Source organism: Besnoitia besnoiti, chromosome VIII (assembly GCF_002563875.1).
Source record: "Besnoitia besnoiti strain Bb-Ger1 chromosome VIII, whole genome shotgun sequence".
Taxonomy (NCBI): Eukaryota; Apicomplexa; class Conoidasida; order Eucoccidiorida; family Sarcocystidae; genus Besnoitia; species Besnoitia besnoiti.
This window is the reverse complement of record NC_042363.1, coordinates 2507219-2525658: the sequence shown is the minus strand read 5'-3', so window position 1 is coordinate 2525658 and position 18440 is coordinate 2507219. Positions and strand designations below refer to the sequence as shown.

At 56.5% G+C, this 18440-nt stretch overlaps 2 protein-coding genes across 2 annotated transcripts; both read left to right on the top strand.

Annotated features, from left to right (window-relative positions):
• Positions 1 to 5494: 5494 nt before the first annotated feature.
• BESB_084810 (uncharacterized protein) lies at positions 5495 to 13173 on the top strand (the record flags this gene model as incomplete). Its single annotated transcript, XM_029366831.1, has 8 exons — positions 5495 to 9084; positions 9471 to 9619; positions 10099 to 10189; positions 10593 to 10780; positions 11230 to 11578; positions 11935 to 12076; positions 12533 to 12683; positions 13037 to 13173. 8 exons carry the CDS (start codon positions 5495 to 5497, stop codon positions 13171 to 13173), a joined length of 4797 nt encoding a protein of 1598 aa, XP_029217291.1.
• Positions 13174 to 16478: 3305 nt separating this feature from the next.
• BESB_084800 (putative ribosomal protein S8) lies at positions 16479 to 17425 on the top strand (the record flags this gene model as incomplete). The annotated part of the gene is made up of 2 exons (XM_029366830.1): positions 16479 to 16661; positions 17219 to 17425. 2 exons carry the CDS (start codon positions 16479 to 16481, stop codon positions 17423 to 17425), a joined length of 390 nt encoding a protein of 129 aa, XP_029217290.1.
• Between the last annotated feature and the right edge of the window lie 1015 nt (positions 17426 to 18440).

Below are 18440 nucleotides of genomic sequence, written 5' to 3'. Positions count from 1 at the left end.
CTCAAGGGGCATGCAGCGCAGCTGTGATTTGCAGAAGAGTTTTTAGAGCGCGGCGAGAGTGTGCGCATGTGGGGGCTGGAGGGGGAGAGGAGGCCCCGGGACAACATCAGGGAAGTACCCAAGGCTCTGTCTCTTTTTACATTTTTTCTTCGTTTTTTATTTCGTCGTGGCGCTGCCTGAGGACCTCGGAGTTGGTCGGGGGTCGGGCGGCAACAATTTGTTTTTCGATGCCTTTTTTTTTTGCACTTTCCGTTGTCATTTTGCAAGCCAAGGGAGGTCTGCATGCGTCTCTGTCTCACACTCGACGAGCGTTTTTGTTTTGTCTTCGCCTTCCGTCCCAGCGCGGCGCCGCGTTTTATCGGTTTTCCCTCTTGTTTTGCACACCAACGTGTCGGAAGCAGACGTCGAGAGCGACCCTGCGACTCCGCAGATGCAGACGTGCCACAGGCACAAGCTCGAAAGCGCGGAGAGGGACGCTCCGGCGCTGTGAAGGCGCGAAAACTGCAGACTCAAAGCAACGATCCTGAATTTGAAGGGACATCTGGACTTGACGCGCGTGTCAAATTCCGTTGGCAGTTTGCGGAGACACCGCCGCCTCGTTCTCGACTCAGCCGTGTATCCCTTCCCCTACACACTCACATACCCACGACCTCGCATATATATATATATATATATATATATATATATATATATAAATATAAATATTTACATCGTATATATATGCTTACGAAGTATATATATCTATATACGTAGTACCAATTCCATGCGTCCGATATATGCACATCTGACGGCCATATGCACGCCCAGTTTCATAGTTTTTGATATTTCATTGACATCTTGATAACGTAAATACTAGCACACCGGTGGTGTGCTAGTATTTACGATGGGTTCGCCCGTAAGCGTGAGACTCTTCTATACAACCTCGCCCAAAAAAACCTGCTCTGACTTTCCGTGTGGAGGCCTACACGATCACAAGTCCTTCTCTTCGTGTGCAGAGCGAGCATGTACCTGCGAATATGTATGAAAATTAAGTAGCAAGAAAGTCTATGGTTCACGTCTTTACAGCCTTCCTGCACTTGCAGGTTGCGGGCGCGCCTGCAGACGCCAGCCAGTGCCTACATCCCTTTGATAACGAGGTAATCCGCTTCCCAGACACATCCGAAGCGTAGGTTTGCATGCCCGTATATTACCAAGTAGGATGAAGCAATACGTAGAGGCCCGGAAACTCGTGAGACAACGCTCTACAGTGTATTCACCGGTTTCTCATGCGATGGCTTCCCGCGCCGCTTGCGAGGTGAGGAAAAAAGCCGACGTCCGCCGCTTTTTCCTCGTGTCAGATCCTTCCTCTCTCCCTAAGTCTAAAATGAGGCTACGGCAGGTTGAATCTCACTTTTTCTTGTGCGTGTCGGGCACCCCCAAAGGTTGCAGCTCTGTGGAAGCGCGTGGTTCCTCCCTCTTTCTGCACAAACGCCGTCTCTCTCGCGCAATAAGACCTCTCAAAAATACACGAAGGCGGGAGATGCAGGAGAAAAAGACACCCGCCGAGCTGCCTTTCGCCTTGAGTGAAACCTTTCTGCGCCTTTCATCCGGCGCCGACCTTTTTGCTGGCGAACTCTTCTGTGGAGCCACTCTGCTCTACACGTTCAGCGCGTCGAGGGTATTCACCTTGAGGCCTCCCTCCCTTTTCTGCCTCTTCGCATCCTTTCTTTTTGCCTTGTGGCGGCATCTAGGCCGACGCAGCACGCAACGTTTGCTAGGGCGTCCCCCCCTCCATCTCTGGTTTTCCTTGCAAGACAGAGCGCGCCCAGGAACACCAAATGCCCGATAAAAAGATGATGAAACGCTCACCAGGCGTCAGCGTCACGGCGTAAAGAACTCTGAAAATCAGACAGTGGAAAGCTATCTCTCAGTAGGCCGCCAAAGGCGTGTGATAAAAGGGCGCGGGGGCGCCGCATACGCTGTGTGGCTCCCTTGCTTTCTCTCTTCCTGGAGGGTCCTTGCCGCGGCGAGCGGTAGCCGTCCACTTTGTCCGCGCAAGCCTTCGAGGCGCAGCTCCCATTGCTCATTTGAGGCATGGCATTTTTTTTCGATTTTTTGCCTCCGTGCGAGCTCTACCCTTCTGAAGTTCACGACGAATCACCCTATTTTATCGCAAGCAAAACGCAAATTTTCACGTTCGCCGGTTTTTTGTCAAAAACGCCGTCACGCAGGAGCCACGGTCTTCACTAGCTCGTGTGTCTTGCTATGGCCTCTCCTCTTTGCGCCCTGGTGTCTGCCGCGCGACAGGATCTGTGTTTGAGCCGAGAAAAAATCCTAAAAAATTTAAGAACTGCCAAAAGAAGAGACAGGCGATTCGCGTTCTCTTCCACCTCCTTGCTTCAGTGGACAATCGAATTTACGCAGGAGATCCCCCCGGCGCAAAACGCCATGAACGAGCCTCGACCGCCTGCCTTTGACCTCCGTGTCTTTGACTCGTCACCATACATCCTGTTCGGCGCGTGGAGGCCGCTTTTCCTCTGCGACTGATCCTACTTTTTGAACGCGTTTAACCCTTGTTTGACGTCTTTGCCATTTACAAAGTTTCTAGGCCCTCGCTTTTTAGAAAAAGCTTCAGGCGACTCGGCTCAACTGCGCTGCGCTGTGACTTCGATGCGTCTTGGAGAGACAACGACTCGCGCTTCAACCGCCTGCTCGCGGCGAAGTTTGCCTTCTTTCGCATTTTGCGACTCTCCCAAACACACGGGAAGCCCCGCGTTTCCTGGATTTCTGCGTAGCGGGACCGCAGGGTCTCGCGTCTTCTGAGAGTAGCCGCGAGGGGCCCGCGCAGATCTTCTGACGGGAGGCCACACCGTTTTTTGAGTAGCCAAACCCGCTTGAGAAGGGGAAAACATCCCAGGAACAAGCAGGATCGGGGAGACTCGAAGCTTGAAGTGTGTGCTGGACCAATTGTTCCATAAAGAACCGCTGTGTAGCCGGGGCAGGAGGTCACGCCGTACGTGAAACACCTCCGCCGACTCAACCCGAGGTTCCTCGCGTACTTTTTGGCTGTTTTTTGATTCCCAGAGGCGCAGGTCCTGCGTCTCTGAGATCGGCCGCAGCCCCCGTCGATTTCTCTGTGTAAACAGCGCGGGAGAGAGAGACAAGAGGGAAATGCTTGGCGCAGAAAGAAAATCGAGAGACGTCCCGACTCTCAACGGCGTTCTCTCAATTTTTGCGCCTTCTGACGAGCGCTTTCGTCGTCTCTGAGTCTACGGGCATTTTCGGGTTTTTTGCTCGTCACCGTTTGTCTTTTTGACCCGAGGAGGCCCTCTTTTACTTTGCATCCGCAGCCAGTGTCGTGACGCTTGGGTTCGGCGCACCCTTTTCCGCGTGGTTCGCTGTTTTCGCGCGTTTCTGCCTCGAGGATCATTTTTCGTTTTTCCCTTTTTCGCGTACGAAACGACCGCTTTCGCGCGTAGGTCGTCTGTTAACCGTGTCAATAACTCAATTTCGCGTGGCGAAGCGCGAATTTCGCGTTCGTTTTCGCGACAGGCTCTCCTACATGTCGACGACGCGGGTCGTTGCGTTTCTCGCTTGGCTCTGCGGCCTCAATCATCAGGTAAGAATGAATTTCACGTTTTCTTTTTTCGCGTTTTCGTGATCTCCTTTGCGTGTCCGCGATCCTTTTCCGGTCACTCCCCGTGGCTGTGCATTCGGCTACCATTCGCCGCCGATCAGACATCGCCGCGTGTCGACTTCGTCTCGCGTTGCCGCTTCTTCCCCAGCTTCCGCTTTTTACGCAATGTACATACACTTCGCTCGATGCGGGAAACGGGAATTTCGCAGCGAAGCAGCGTTTGCCAGTGCATCTGCATCTTTTCCGGCCTCGTTCCCGGATCCTGTTATCCTTGCCGTGCCCTTTGTGATCCTTTTGTGCCGTCGTCTCGAAGTGCTAGCTGCGCTCTGTCCCCCAGTGCTAAGCGTCGGTCTTTTCCCGGTGCCGCAGAGCGGCCGATACGGCTCCGCTCCATTCACCCGTCTGTGTAGCGTAATTCTAGTGAACTCGCGACGACGTTTTCGCTTCCGCTTCTTCTCCTCGGCGGTGACTTGAGAGTGTGGGGCCCGACTCATGACACTGCATCTACGCATCTGCGGTTTCTCTCTACCCGCGCGGATGCTCTTTCTCCGTATTTTGCCGTTGCGCTTGGCTGCGGTCTGGGTTTACTTGGAATGCGTGCGGCATGAAAAAAGACTCGAATGAAGGCGCTGGCCGCGATCATGGAGGACAGCCTGCCCTGCACGCTGCCTCAGCGAGACCTTGTCTCCTGGACGATGGCTCGGGGCTGTTTCTCTTGCGGAACACGCGCTGTACACGACATCTCGAGTTTTTAGTTGCGGACTCTGGGTTCAAGTCCTTCCATCGATCTATTCAGCAGAGTTCCGTTCATCTACGACCCATTTGACGGCGGTATCGGACCAACGCCGTTGACTGTGAATCTAAACAGCTAGCTCCTCAGGTCTCTCTCCCACAGATCCCGATAGATCTTGGCTGGCTTGACGACGTCGGTTCTGTCCGCGCGGAAAAGTAGCGATCTCTTCTGTTGGCTCGCGGCTGGGTCGGTCCAGCTATTTTGTGGTTTCTTACGGAATATTGACTGCGTCATCTCTCAGGTTCTTGATTCGAATGCTTAGTCAGTCTGCCTTCACTCTGTCTCAGAAGCGGTCCCGCTTGATTATACAGAGGAAATCTCTGTCGTGTCTCCCCCCAGAGCGCCTGTTTCTTCACTGCAGTTTTGCTGCTGTTCCTGTTTCCGCTGAGTCACTGAGTGCCCCGTGCCCGTCGCGCTGCCCTCCCTGCGTCAAGTTGGCTTTCGAGGCGCGAAAGCAGTTGGAGGACCCATCAGGAAGTCGGGATCCGTGGCTTCTTGCAACTCTTCGTGCGTCAAGATTCTGGTTGATCGTTGCGCCTCTCTTTGTCGCGATACATGCACATTCCGCTGTGAGTGTAGGTGCCTCGATGCAGGTGGATTTCTGCCTGGTAGGCGTTACGCGACGGCAGGCCTGTTTGTGTCCGCAGAACTGTGACGAGCTGCGCTTTTCAGGTGTCTTGTGCCTCCTCCGGATGATCCGTTGCGGCTGTGTCAGATCTTACTGCCACATCAGGCTTTTCGTTGCTTTTTGCCTCGGTGTTTTGACAGCATTTGTCTGTGCCTCCGTGTGGTGTTCATACAGGCTGTTTCCCGTGTCGGGAGTCTCGCCCGTGTCAGGAGTCTGGTTTCTGCTCGTCGGCCGTCGCCTTCCGCAACTCGCCTCCGCAAGAGAGGATTTCTCTTTTCAAGGACGTCAGCTGAGGCGAGAGCTTCGTCCGTTTCTCTCTTTTTTCCGTGGCTTGTTGTGTCGAACCTTTTTGGCGCGTCACTCTTGTCGCGTTTTCCAGAGTTGCTCCTGGATTTCGAGTTCTTCTCTCTCACGCAGCCGTTTCAAAGCACCTACGTGCCGCTGCCATCGCCCCGATATGAGGTCTCTCCACCCTCCTCTCTGCTCCCACTGCGGGAGCGGAGAGCGAGGTGAGCCTTTTGCCCGGCCGTCTTCGACTTCTTTTTCTTCCGCGTCTGCTCTCGCTTTCCCCGGGGCCTTCGGGGATGCCTCGTTCGCGGCAGTCTCATGCGATGGGCTACAGGGCTGCGCAAGAAAGGAAGATGGCGTTGGGGAGACTCAGGACGGGTCGTCGAGATCTCTCGGCTTCCCTTCTTCGGTGCTTTCCACGTCTGCGGCGAGCTCCTCGGAGCCTTCTGTAACCTCCTCAGTCTTCTCCGTGTCCTCTTCGTTCGCCTCGCTCGCCTCCTCGTCTTCTTCGGCGTTTTCTAGCCGCTCATCGACGACAGATCCCACTGATCTCCCTCCTCTGTTCGACGAAGACAGAGATTTTCCCGTGCGCGGAGACGGCGGATTTTCGTTGGAATCAACCGAGGGCGCTGCGGGTGCTGCGGCCTCGCCGTCCTCGCGCGTGTCCAGCCCCCCGTCACCGGCGAACCTCTTGTCTCCGTCCTCGGGCGCGTCTCCTCTGCGGCAGTCTGAGGGCGCCGCAGAGGAGACGCGATTCCCCAAGTCCGTGGTACAGACACTTGCCCTTTCGGCCTTAGATCGCTCGGCGTTTGACATCGGCGGGGAGGAGAGGAGCCGCACGCGAGCCGAGGTGCGCGCAGATCTGACCCCCGGGGCGGGCGAGAGGGAGGCGGCGTTGTATTCGTTTGACTTTGAGCGCCTGCTCGACGAGGAAGCCGGAGCTCCGCCTGAGGGCGAGGAGGCTTTCTTGCAGATGCTGAGGTCGGTGGACTCGGAGCGAGAGGAGGAGAGCCTTGGAGGGCAGCCAGAGGAGTGTGGCAAGCGCCCATCTGCGTTCCTCTCAGAGAGCGAGGACGAAGACTGGAGTGCACGCCGCGACGCCTACACACGCGAAAGCCGCTCCTTCATCACCGCCTTTCCTCTCTCGTCACCCACCAGGCACTTCACGCCTGCCTCGTCGGTGGCGCTGGCGGGCACCGACAGGAGAGCCGCACGAGAGGCTCTGGAGACGCGCGCCGTGCCGAATGCCGTGTCCGCTGCGTCGCGCGCTCTCCCTCGTCCGCCCTCTTCTTGTTCTTCCGTATCCTCTTCGTCTTCCTCCGCGTTCCTCGATTCGCGAGTTCGCTCGCAGGTTGCGCCTGCGCCTGCGGACTTCGACGCTGCAGTTGATGCGGATGGCGGCACCCCACAGGGCGCGGCTTTTTTCCGCGGCTTGGGGTACGAGCAAGATGTCGAGATGTCGGGTTCTCCGCCGCGGAAGAAGGCCAACACGCAGCAGGGAGAAGAAAAGTTTTTGATGAAGAAGAGACACACACGATCCACGCCTGCACTCTCAGTGCTGCCGTTCTCTTCGCAGACCGCCGCTCCCCCCGAGCGTCTCCGCGCGTCTCCATGCGTCTTCCCGCGCCAAGGCCTCTCTCGCAGATATGCCTCGCTGGCGTCATCCTGCTCCTCGCCTTTCTGTTCGTCTGCTGTGTATCCTCTCTCGTCTCCCACGAGCTCGCGCAGCCTCGTCGAAGACGTCGCCTTCTCTCTCCGTCGCGTGCCGCTCGCCTCGACGCGCTCGGCGCCTTCGTCCGTCTCTCAGCGGCGGAGAGAAGGCGTGGATTTCTCCCTGGGCGCGAGTTGCGTCTCTTCTCCAGATTCCCCTGCGTCGGCCTGCACATCGTGTTGCGTCTTTCCTCGTGTCGCGGTTCCGAACGCGCGCTGCGACGCCTTCTCTGCGCCGCCGTCTTCGTCCGCCACGTGTCTCTCTTCTCTGTGCCCGAATTCGATTTCGAGCGGCGTGCTCGCGGCGGAGAGGCGGGGTCGTGGCGACTCTGAGGCTCGCGTTGACGTAAGGACGGGCGAGGATGAAGAGGCTGACCACCTGAGTGTCTCCTCGCTGCGGCGCGGGCGAAAAGAAAGGGGCAGCGCTGCGTCCGATGCGGCTTCCACCTGCCGTGTGTCTTCTTTCTTCGCGTCTCCCGACCTGGCGCACAGCAGCGGTCCGCGCGCGAGTTTGTCTTCCCGTAGGCAGGAGAGCGGTGGGGATCTGCCATCTTCCGCTTTTTGCACTTCGCTGTCGTTTTTCACTTCGTCCACGCTCGCTGATTTCCAGCGTGGATGTTTCTTCTCCCCGTCCCTTCCAGCGCCGTTTGGCGAGCTGCGGAATGCGACGCAGACACCGCAGAAGTGCAACGCCTTCTCACCCGCCCTGCGAGGGAAGGCAGAGTCGCCTTGCACGGCGCTTCTCCGGGAGTCGTCCTCTGTTCTCTCAGGCCGCTCGGGGAAGCGCATGCGGCCGCGAGAGTCTCCACGGGCCTCCACTGCCCTTAGCACGGCTGCAGCGCCAGCAGGCGAGGAGGACGGGAGCGATCTGCGCGTGTCTCCGTCCTTTCAGGCGGCGCTGCCTCTTCTCGAAGAGACGCCTGCTCCATGGCCTTCTTCCCGACTTGCGGAGGCTGCGGCTGCGTCTCCTCCGGCTGGGGATTTTGAGGCGAAAGAAGCGAGTTCGTGGGGGGCGACAGTGAGACGTTTGAAGACCTTGAGGTTTCAGAGCCCGCGGACACCGATGCACGTAGACTTCCTCCGCGACGCAGGAAAGGGTTTGAGCGTGGACGATGCCTCTTCGCCGCTCGCCGCTCTTGACTCGGCGAACCTGCACGAGGCTTCCTCATCTGGCGTGTCTTCGCGCGTGCGTCTTTCTGGCTCTTTGGCTCTCTGCGGCGCGCAGCGCGAAGAGGTGAGTTGGGCGAGTCTGCCGCAAGAGGCTCTCGCGCTCGTGTGCGAATTTCTGTCCTTCAAAGAGCTCGCGGCTTTCCAGCGACTTGACAAACGGGCGCGCGCCGTCGCCTCGCACAGGTCCGTCTGGAGGTCACTCTGCGCGAACGAGTGGGTCGTAGCGCGCGAAGGGGGAAGCGACATGCGAGACGCGACGAGTGCGCCTGCGGAGGAGTCTCAGGACACCGTTTCAGAAACCAAAAACGGCGGGGGAGAGGCTCAGAGGGTGGACGACTCGCGCGCGCTGGCGGAGGCCTCAGAGTCGACGTCCGGCGCTGCAAGCAGAGAAGAGAATGCGCAGGATCGCGCAGGATTCGAGCGCTCGTGGCAGCGTCTGGTGCGTGGCGAGGAAGAGGAGGAGATCAAGGAGGCAGTCAAGACGCGCGAGCGCCTGTTAGCGACTGGAGGACGCGACGCCTTCCGCAGGTCTCTAGATGCGCTGTGGCGACACCGGCGAGGCGACAAAAAGTCAGCTGTCTCCTTCTCCTCCGTCGCGCTCGAAGTCACGCGCGAAGCGCACAAAGAGGAGGGAGAGGAGGCGACGCGTAGCGCGAGGGAAGCGCGGCGAGTTTTCTGGCTGAACGCCGGCGCATACAAGAACGACTTCCGGCGGCTGTATCGAGACGGCAACGGCTGGTTTCCGCACCAGCCGCGCGAGAGCGACGCGCAGAGCGGAGCTCGGAAGGGAAACGAAGAAGACCTCTGGAGAGGCGCGCCGCGGTTCACGACAGCGAAGATGAAGCTCAACCCCCACCTCAGCAATTCCATGGATACAAGGTAAAAAACAGTCGCAGCAGACCGAGGAGAGAAGACATAAAGAGGCCTCCGCAGCTCCTCTCCTGAAGAGGCAATGACTCAGTCATGCGCAGGGCTCCGCAGTGATGCGTTCGGCGTCTGCAGCATATACATATATATATATATGTATAAGTACCTCCTCCTTCTTTGCATGTAGGGGGAACGTGAAGGGAGCGGTCAGTTGACGGCGTGCCGACTGAGCTGCAGAACGATATTTTCGGACTCTCCGGACTCCGAGAAAAGGGCAAGGCCACCGTTCGATGAGCTGTCTTCAGCAGTGTTGTTTTTCGCTTTCGCCTTTCCGCATGCGTGTATATATATACTATATATATACTTTTTTCATTTGTTAGTTTGTTGTTTTGCTCCAGGGAGGACGCCAAGGAGATCCTGATTGCCAGCGAGGGTGTGGCGACTCCAGGAGGAGAACGCTCGTCTTATATTCGGGTGATTGACCGCGAGAGTCTGAGCGTTGTCCGTGAACAGCAGATTCCCACGCGGAGTCTCAACTGCTTAGACAGTAAGGCAGAATGGAGTGACATTCTCTGGCGTTGGGGGGTTCTCCTCTCTTTCTTCGGTTCGTCGCGGCTGCTGGCAGACTGGAGACGTGTTGGTGCCTGCGTAGATGAATATATTTACATACACGCATATACATAAGTAGGCAAATGTGTGTGGACATAGTATCGGCGTGAAGCCTTTGTGTAGAGAGAAGTATAACTGCGGCGTCTATTGAAAGATTCCACTCAACGCAGGTGTGCGTGTGCTGGCGTCTTTTATCAGTCAACATGACAGTGCTCATTTTTGTCTTCCTCGAGTTGAGCGAGAAAGCGAGCTCTGCAGGATGTTTCTTCGAGTTTCCTCTCTGCGCTGTGTCCGTCGGGCTAAGCCGAGGAAGGGAAGCCGTCTCCACTTTCGCTGCTTGTTTTCGTTTGAGGCTGCCGATTGCCCTCTGGCGCTCGAATTTCATCCGTGAAAATCTTTTTTTTTCACTTTCTGCAGTTTGCCCCGAGCTGTACGCATGCGGAGACGACAGCGGCACGATTCGTCTCTATAGCCGGCGAACGCACTCCCTCCTTCATCGGTACACGAGGTGAGAGTGACCGCGAGTGGAGAGCCGAAATCTCCTTCCGTCAGCCTGCCATGCATTCGAGCCCATGCACACCATGCATGCATTTTACGTACATAAATACACACAAAAATGTATATATATGTATATTTGTGCGTGCTTTGAGTAGGTCTGTATGTGTATCTTTGTTGTGCGGGTGTCTGCGCGGCTCGATAAACTACTGCTCTCATGGCGTCTCTGCAGCCGCTTCGGCTTTCAGAAGCGGTTTCACGGGGAGGACTCGGGCGCCTCTGTGCGTCTCGCGCGTGCGTGGCGTGTCTTCCAGGGCGTCGCGGTGCAGATCGTCGAGGTGGATTTCATCCGGCGCTGCTCACCGCCGCGCGTCTCGCGACTGTGTCTCTCGCGCGGGGGTTTCGTTTTCCTTCAGCGTCGGCGTGGTGAACATGATGGCCATGTACGGACTGAGCCCGTCGCAGGAAGTCAACGATTTGCGCATCTGTCGCACTGAGCAGCAGATCGTCTCGGTGCGCACCGCCAGCCGCTACCCCGCGGGCATTGAGGTCGTCGACTTACACACGGGGAAAGGTACCGCCATCACGCCGGAGAAAACGAACGGTGAGGGCGCAGAGGGTGGAGGTGCGGGGGGGGGGGGGGGGGGAGGCGGAACTCCGATTTTAGTGCGGAGGCCAACTGCGGAAAGAAAGCTGCGCCTGGCAGGGTTTCACGCATGCGGCGACTTAGCGAGGAGGGCGCCAGCGATCCAGCAGACACGCGAAAGGCAGGGACACCCTCAGTTCCAAAAGAAAGATCGGAATCGATGACGCTCCCTCGCGGCGCCTAGCTCCCGTGCCTCGCGCTTCTACACCCTAGAAGGATCTCAGTGTGTGACCGCACGTCTTCTGGTTTCCTCGCAAAAAACTTGCGCGCATTTCTCTGTAGCGGGCTGTTGTGCCCACGGCGAGTGGAGACTGGGCGAAGCGGAGGGGGGCGTGCGGGATTCTTCTTCCTCGGTTCTTGTCGCTTTTCACTGTGGAATTGCGTTCTTCTTCTCTGTTTTCCGTCAGGCAACTGGATCCACGCGCTGGACGTCGAGCAGGACTTGGCGCTGGATTTTCCTGCGTTCGCCGCGCCGAATCGCAAGAGTGTGTTGTTCGCGGCTGATGCGCCTTCCTCGTACTCGCCTCCGTGGCGTCGCAGCAGCATCACGAGCCTGGTTGCTGTCAGCGAGAGCTCCTCGGCAGGGTGCTTCTCCCTCCTCCGGCTCGACTTGCGGTGCGCGCGGCCGGTTGTCCAGGAAATTCCGCAGACGCGAAGAATGCTTTGGCCCTTGCGAGTCCACGGCGCGAACGTATTTGTGAACTCGGTCTTCGCCGCGAACGAACTGTGCGGAAGAATTCGACAGATCGACCTCCGGTGAGGCCTTCCGCCGCGAGGCAGCGACCCGCGAGCGCGGGGGCGGACTGCTCTCACCTACTTCTGCCTCTACCCTGCCGCGCAGCGTCACTTCACGCCCGAGCGAAAAGACAGCGACTGATGCGTCGCCCCCAGATTCGCATGCAGACGTGCCCGGGATCGTTAAGGGGCTGAGAGCGTCGGTTTCCATGACGCGGCTGGAGGACGCGTTTCCTGTCAAGCCGCGACAGCCAAACCTGCGGCTGTGTTGCTCTGTCTGAGAGACACTATCCGTACCCACGCGCATGTATCCACGTGTATTTCTTTCTGCGGGGAGTTGAATTTTGCGTTTCTTTGCGTCTCTGCTATCTCCGCAGCGCGCCCTCGCCCGACGTACGTTCGCAGCAGCACTCGTGCGCGGCGGGGATGAGTGAAGAAGGCAGCAAACGAGCTGGAGCTTGCATGGTGCATTGGTTACCGACTCGAAAAGTCGAAGACATTCGCGTCATGGGAGAGTTTGTAAGCGCATGAACCGTTGGTCTTCTTTCAGACACAGCCTCGTGGTGTAGACGTCTTTCATCACGCCTATACATACATATACACATGTACATCACATATTTATGTAGAGTTATATGCGTACGGGTACGCCTTCCAGCAGATTCTGTGTAGATGCGCGTGGATAGACTGGTTCGGCTCATTGTTGCTAGCGAACGCGCAGGTGTGTGGCTGCCTGCGAATGACGCGCCCAGCGTGGAAGGTCTTCGAAGTCGCTGTTCGCCGTCGCGCGTTCGTGGGGGTAGATATGTGCGTGTCCGCAGGCACAGCGGGATTCGCGCCCCTGTACTGCTGCAATAGACATTGCAACAGCAACATATATATGCGTGTCGAGGGGTGTTTAAGCACTTGTCAAGACGTCCGTGACGTCGGTGTGTTTAGTCGGAATTTTTCTGTATTTTCTTCGTTTTTTGTTTTCAGCTCTACGTGCTTACCGACGACGCAGACGGGTGCCTGCAGCTGCTGCGCTTCGACACCAAGCGTGAGGGTCGCGCTCAGGTTCTGACAACGATCGACGTCTTTGACTCTTCTGAATGGAGTGAACCCCTGCGTCTTCTGCAGGTCAATCCGCGTAAGTGCAGTCTTGGCGACACACATGCCTGGCTCCCTCTGCCTTCGCTCGGCTCTCCGCGCGAGGCTGCGGCTTTGGCTACTTTAGGCTCCGCGACTTCTTGTCCACGCTCTGAACACCTGAAAAAAACCGCGACTATGAAGCTCGAGTGCGCAGCCTTTGCTTGCCAGGCTTTTCATTGATATATATAATTGTTTGCCGGCAGGCGGCTCGAATAGAGCGACTTCTACAGGCTTATCTATGGACATGCAGCTGAGTGCCCGCATGCGTATATTGGCCGCGCGAGTCGACGAGGGAGGAGGACTGCGGTATACATGGGGCGGATCGGATGTGACTTTTTTGTTTTTTGTCAGATGGATGGACGTGCACGTACGGCAACTACGTCAAGTTTGGGCGCATCGCAGATCCCGAGGACGTTGCACGACAGACATGCGGAGAAGTCAGCCTTGCCTCTCCTCTCTCGCTGAGCGCGTTTGATCAAGCGCCCTGAAGCCGTGCGCAGAGCGTGTTCCAGCAACGATTCCCGAGCGACGTCGCATGCGCCTTCAAGACTGCAATGAAGAAAAAGAATGACGCGCGAGTCGGTGACGCAGAGAGAGATGTGACGAGAGGAAGTGTCGGGACTTTCTCGCTCGCTTCGGCTGCGGAGGACGCAGGAAGTGAAGGAGGGGCGGTATATAAATGTAAAAATAACGAGAGGAAAACAGGCGACCGCGTGCGCTGGAGGCGTTGCCGCCGCGCTTTGTCTTCCCAGCGAACGCTTGCGCGGCTGCTTGGTTGAGACTCGCACAGGTGAACGCCGCGCTCTCAGGTGTGGCACGTTGAAAGGAGGAGGCGACATCGAGTTTCGGTTGGTCAGCCGCCGCTGCTGTAAAGAATCACTCGTGGGCATCCGCTCTGCCCAAGCGGCCTGTTTGCAAAAAACTGCAAGATGCTGGCTATCGTTTCGGATAAAGCTCTGGATTGAGAGAGGTTTCGCAGTGTGTCTTTCTCTCGCCAGGGGAGTTTGACACTGAGGAGAGAAAGAGGCAGAACTGGTCCATTGGGGGCGGAAACGCGTGAGGCGGCGGAAGACGAGATTCGTAGAGACACGGCAGTCTATTTTCAGAGGCGGGACGACGGAGAAAAGGGTGACTGGATTCGCGCGCATCCGCTTTTTGGACACGAAAGTGTCTTCGAGTGAGAGGCGACGGAGACGCAGTGACCGTGGACGAGACTTAGGGACGCCAGGGATGTCTGACGCACAACAGGCTGTCTTGGGGGCGTGCAGGTTGGATGGCCGAAGCGGTTTTTGCGCGTCCGCCTGGTTCTGTAGGAAGGAGCTTCATCTCACATCCACTCCTCCGTTTCTCTCGGTCACCGTTTCGATTTTTCCCTTTTTGCGGCATTTTCAAGCCGTGCCTCTGGCGAGAGACTCGTGAGAGTTTCCCCGTCTTACGGTTTTCGCTGGGGAGCCTCGTCCCCAGCGCAAGCCTTCTGTTCTTCTCTCAGCATAGAGAGGAGATTTCTCCCTCGTCATGCAGACGCATTGCACTGCGGTGCTCGTCTCTAAATTCATGGCTACATGCCTTTCGCTGGAGCGATTTCTGTCTGTTCTATTTCCGTAGATTTTTAAAGGGATCCATTCTGTATTTGTCCTAGGTGCGTTGCCACGTTTTTCTGCCTGCACATACGTATATACATATATACATATGCATATATACATTTACATATGCATATATATGTACATGTATGCATGCATATACACATCCATACATGCACATGTTAGTGTATTCTTCCTGTGTCGTCGTTTTCCGACGGTCACATGCCATCACATTTCGACATTCTGTCCGGTGTCGCCTCTCTTTTCATCCTCGGAGATGTAAAAGAGAGCTCGTTGACAGGCGCGAGGGCTGGCGGTTTCCAGTGGAGCAAAGGATCTCGGGACGAAGTCTGTTGTCGCGCGTGGAAGGACCTCAGCGCCACGAATCGTTTTTAGTTTTCTCTAACTCCGCGAGGCACGCTGTCTCCCCGAGTTGTGTTGCCTTCGCTGGCTATGAGCTGCGAAGGAAGCTCAGCGACCCGCGCGACTCACTCCTCCTGTGTTGAGAGAGCCGCGACAGCCAGGCAGAGAGAGTTTTTTGGAACTCACTCGCCTTGCGTGTCGAAAAAAAAGTGCGCGAACACACAGCCTGAGGCCATCCACGACACGCGTTTAGCGCCTAACTCAAGCGTAGCCTCATCCCAACCGCAGACGCCAGCTCAGCACTGAAGCAAGGATTCTCGTCCTGAGATACACACATGAATGCATACGTATCAATAGGTACATATATGTATATGTATGCAAATACATATGTATTTATATATATATATATATATATATATATGTACATATCGATGCGGGCACACAGCTGGGTGTTGTGGAAGGCGATCGCTTGCCTCGGGCTGGTCAGTTCTAGCTTGTGCGCAGACCTTCTGAGAACGGTGTTACAGCCCAAAAAGCAGTTTGCCAGACTCGATGAAAAAGCAGCACCGTTGACAACTCTTCACCGTACGCATCCACATGTGTCTATGTCCATGAACACCTACAGACTGTATGTCGCTGCTTATTCATGAAGGCATGTATGCAGACCTACTCCCTAGAGCTTTGAGAGCGGTTTGGCAGGTCCTTCTCGCCCCCTATATCATCCCTCATGTCTACGAGGGACGAACCCCTCTACAGACAAACATACTAAACTATTTTTATCCAACCGGGATGTCTCCAAAACCCGTCTTTGTCTCGCGTGACGGCGGTCCCTTTTTTTCATGCACGTAATCTGGGCGCCTTCTGTCTCCACTGAAGATGGAGGAGTGTAGTTTTTTTTCTGCGAAGAAAGGCGATTCGTAGCAAAAGGTGAGACGAAAGACAAGGGTTAGCTGAGGCCGGGGATGCACGCAGGGACAGAACCGAAGCGGCGCAGCAAGACTCCCAGAGGCAACCTAGAAGCGAATGAGGGAAATCGAGAAACACCGAAAAAAAATGGGAAAGATCGACCGAAGCGACGCCTTCTCAGCTGCGAGACTTGTGCCGCCAGCGGGCGTGTCGCCTCCCGGCAGACGGGAGGAAGGAGAAAGACGCCTCGACCGCAGAGTCAGGAGAAAAAAGCGACTGGAACGATGAACCTGTCTTACATTTTGGAGTCTTTTTTTCTTGGAAAAAACGGCGCCGCCTCGCAAAAACTTGAACGAGTGAAAAGTCTCTGTGCGCATGCGGTTGCGACTGCGAAGGGACATCGCGTCAGACTGCAAACGAGGTAAGAGGCCACATACGGTGGCGCCACCTTCGAAAAGCGCAACTTTTTGTCGTTTTATTGCTTTTGTTTCTCTTTTGCGGGAGAACCGCAGGCGGAAGTGCTCGGAGTGTATCTACGCGGGGTCGCAGCCGCGTCCCTCTTCTCTCTCTGCGAAGAGGTTCCTTTCGCGCCGTTCAAGCTTTTGCGAGGCGGCGCCGTTTTTTCCAAGAAAAAAAGACTCCAAAATGTAAGACAGGTTCATCGTTCCAGTCGCTTTTTTCTCCTGACTCTGCGGTCGAGGCGTCTTTCTCCTTCCTCCCGTCTGCCGGGAGGCGACACGCCCGCTGGCGGCACAAGTCTCGCAGCTGAGAAGGCGTCGCTTCGGTCGATCTTTCCCATTTTTCCCGGTTTTTCTCGCTCATCCGCTTCAAGGCTGCCTCTGGGAGTCTTGCTGCGCCGCTTCGGTTCTGTCCCTGCGTGCATCCCCGGCCTCAGCTAACCCTTGTCTTTCGTTTCGCCTCTTGCTCTTCTGGAAGTCGCCACGATGCAGCGCGCGTGTGAAATGGTGGTCTCGCTCCTGCGCGTGGACGCACTGACGCAGCGCTGTCCGTTCCACGTGCTCAACGTCCAGATTCTTGATCTGCTGCAGAAGGAGGGCTTCATTCGCGGCTTTAAAGTCGACGGAACCAAAATCGACATTCTGCTCAAATACTACAAGGGCGCCCCCGTAAGGCCACACACCTCTCTCTCCCCCGGCTCAGTACTCTCCCTCTCCGGCGATTCACAGAAAAAATCTGTGTCTGGGTGTAAACGCGCGCAGGCGTTTAGCCCTGTCTCTTTCTTTCTCCTGGCTCTCTGCATCGTTCCCCTCGTCCCGCTTCGTCACATCTAGCACGACGTGTGCTTCCTCGCGTAGCTTTTCGCTTTTTTGTCTCCGCGACTGCGCACCGCGCTCGCTCCCGCACGCGACCTCAGTTGTGGATCGCAGAATTTTTTTTACGGAGATCAGTGCTACGCATAGAGTCGTAGTAGTCTACACGGATTAATCCCCCACTGCTATGTCGTTGAGGCTCGCTCACGCGCGCTGCGCTTTTCTCCACGGGGCATCGGCTTGCAAGGACTTCTCTCGCGCTTGATACGCTGCAGGCCTCGCCTCGCACTCGAGAACGCGACTCTGGCGGCACGAATGAGAGATTTTTGGATTCTCGCTCGCGCGTGAGCTTCGCAGCTGTTGCGTGTGGATTTTCATTTTTTTCTTCGGCTTCTGGCCGTGCCTGTGTGCAGGTAATTCGCAACATCCGCGTAGTCTCGAAGCCGAGCAGAGACATCTGGCTCACGCCGCACGAACTGAAGTTCCGCACGCGATTCAATACAGGCCTCTGGGTCATGCAGACGTCCTGTGGGATCATTTCTCACCGCGACTGCCTCAGAATGGGGATCGGCGGAAAAATGCTCATGGCCATTAACAACGGCTACCAGCACTTCTGCTGAGACACGAAGGCGCAGAGCCGAGGCGACACAAGCCCCGAGAGGCGCGCCCTTCTTGCGGCGCGAGAGGGCGCCTGTGACCTCCCGCCCCCCCCCCCCCCCCCCCCACCCGACACACACAGGTCTGTCTCTTTTTTGCTTTGAGGCCTCCCCAACTGCTCATCTGTCTACCTGTCTGTATGTCTCTCTCTAGGCCTGCCTACCCGCGTAGGCCTCCCTATCTGCGGCTGTTTATTCGGGATGCCGGTGCGCAACTCTGTCTTGCTGTACTTCGTTGTCTCCTTCTCTGTCGAGTCTCTCGTCTGTCTGCATGTCCGTTTTTTTGTCTGAACTCTCAACCCGGTGACGCTAAAAAGATAAAACCGCTTCGAGCGACATGCCGCAATCTGTCGCACACGCGGCTGAGGACCGGCGGAAAAAAGTTGCCTGCTTCTTTAAAGGATATTTTCACGTTTCAGCGACCAGCCTGCTCTGCTGCTAGCTTGCTGGCGGCGGATCCCGCGCTTGACGAGGAGCTGCGCGCAGAATGGGAGCTCAGAGGCGGCTAGGTTTTCTGAGGTTACTTAACTCTAACTTTTGGATTTCATTGGGGTTCTGTGTGTGCACGCAACACTTCGAGCTCGGTCGCGTGTCTTTCTGCGACCGAAGCTACACTTTGTTTCCATTCCCGGCGCACTGCTACCACAGAGAAGGCTATCCGTCTTCGTCAGCGATGCCAGTTCGCAGGCAGATGCTTGCCGCGAGTGTCAAAAGGTCGCGAGTGACTCGCATACACACAGCTGCCCTGTGAGACGCCTCCCCTCGCACGCCGCCCGCCCAACAGGCCGGCAAGCGGAATATCCCGATATTCCGCTTCGTGGATTCACGAAAGTCCAGGTTTCACTGCCTACTCAGAAATTAAGTGACACGCGCAGAGCCCGCAGTCTCTGCGAATCCGTGGAGCCAGGTAGAGCGAGGGCACGGCAGCGACGCACTTGGAAATGCTGCGGCGGCACGACGATGGAGGGCCTTCGGCACC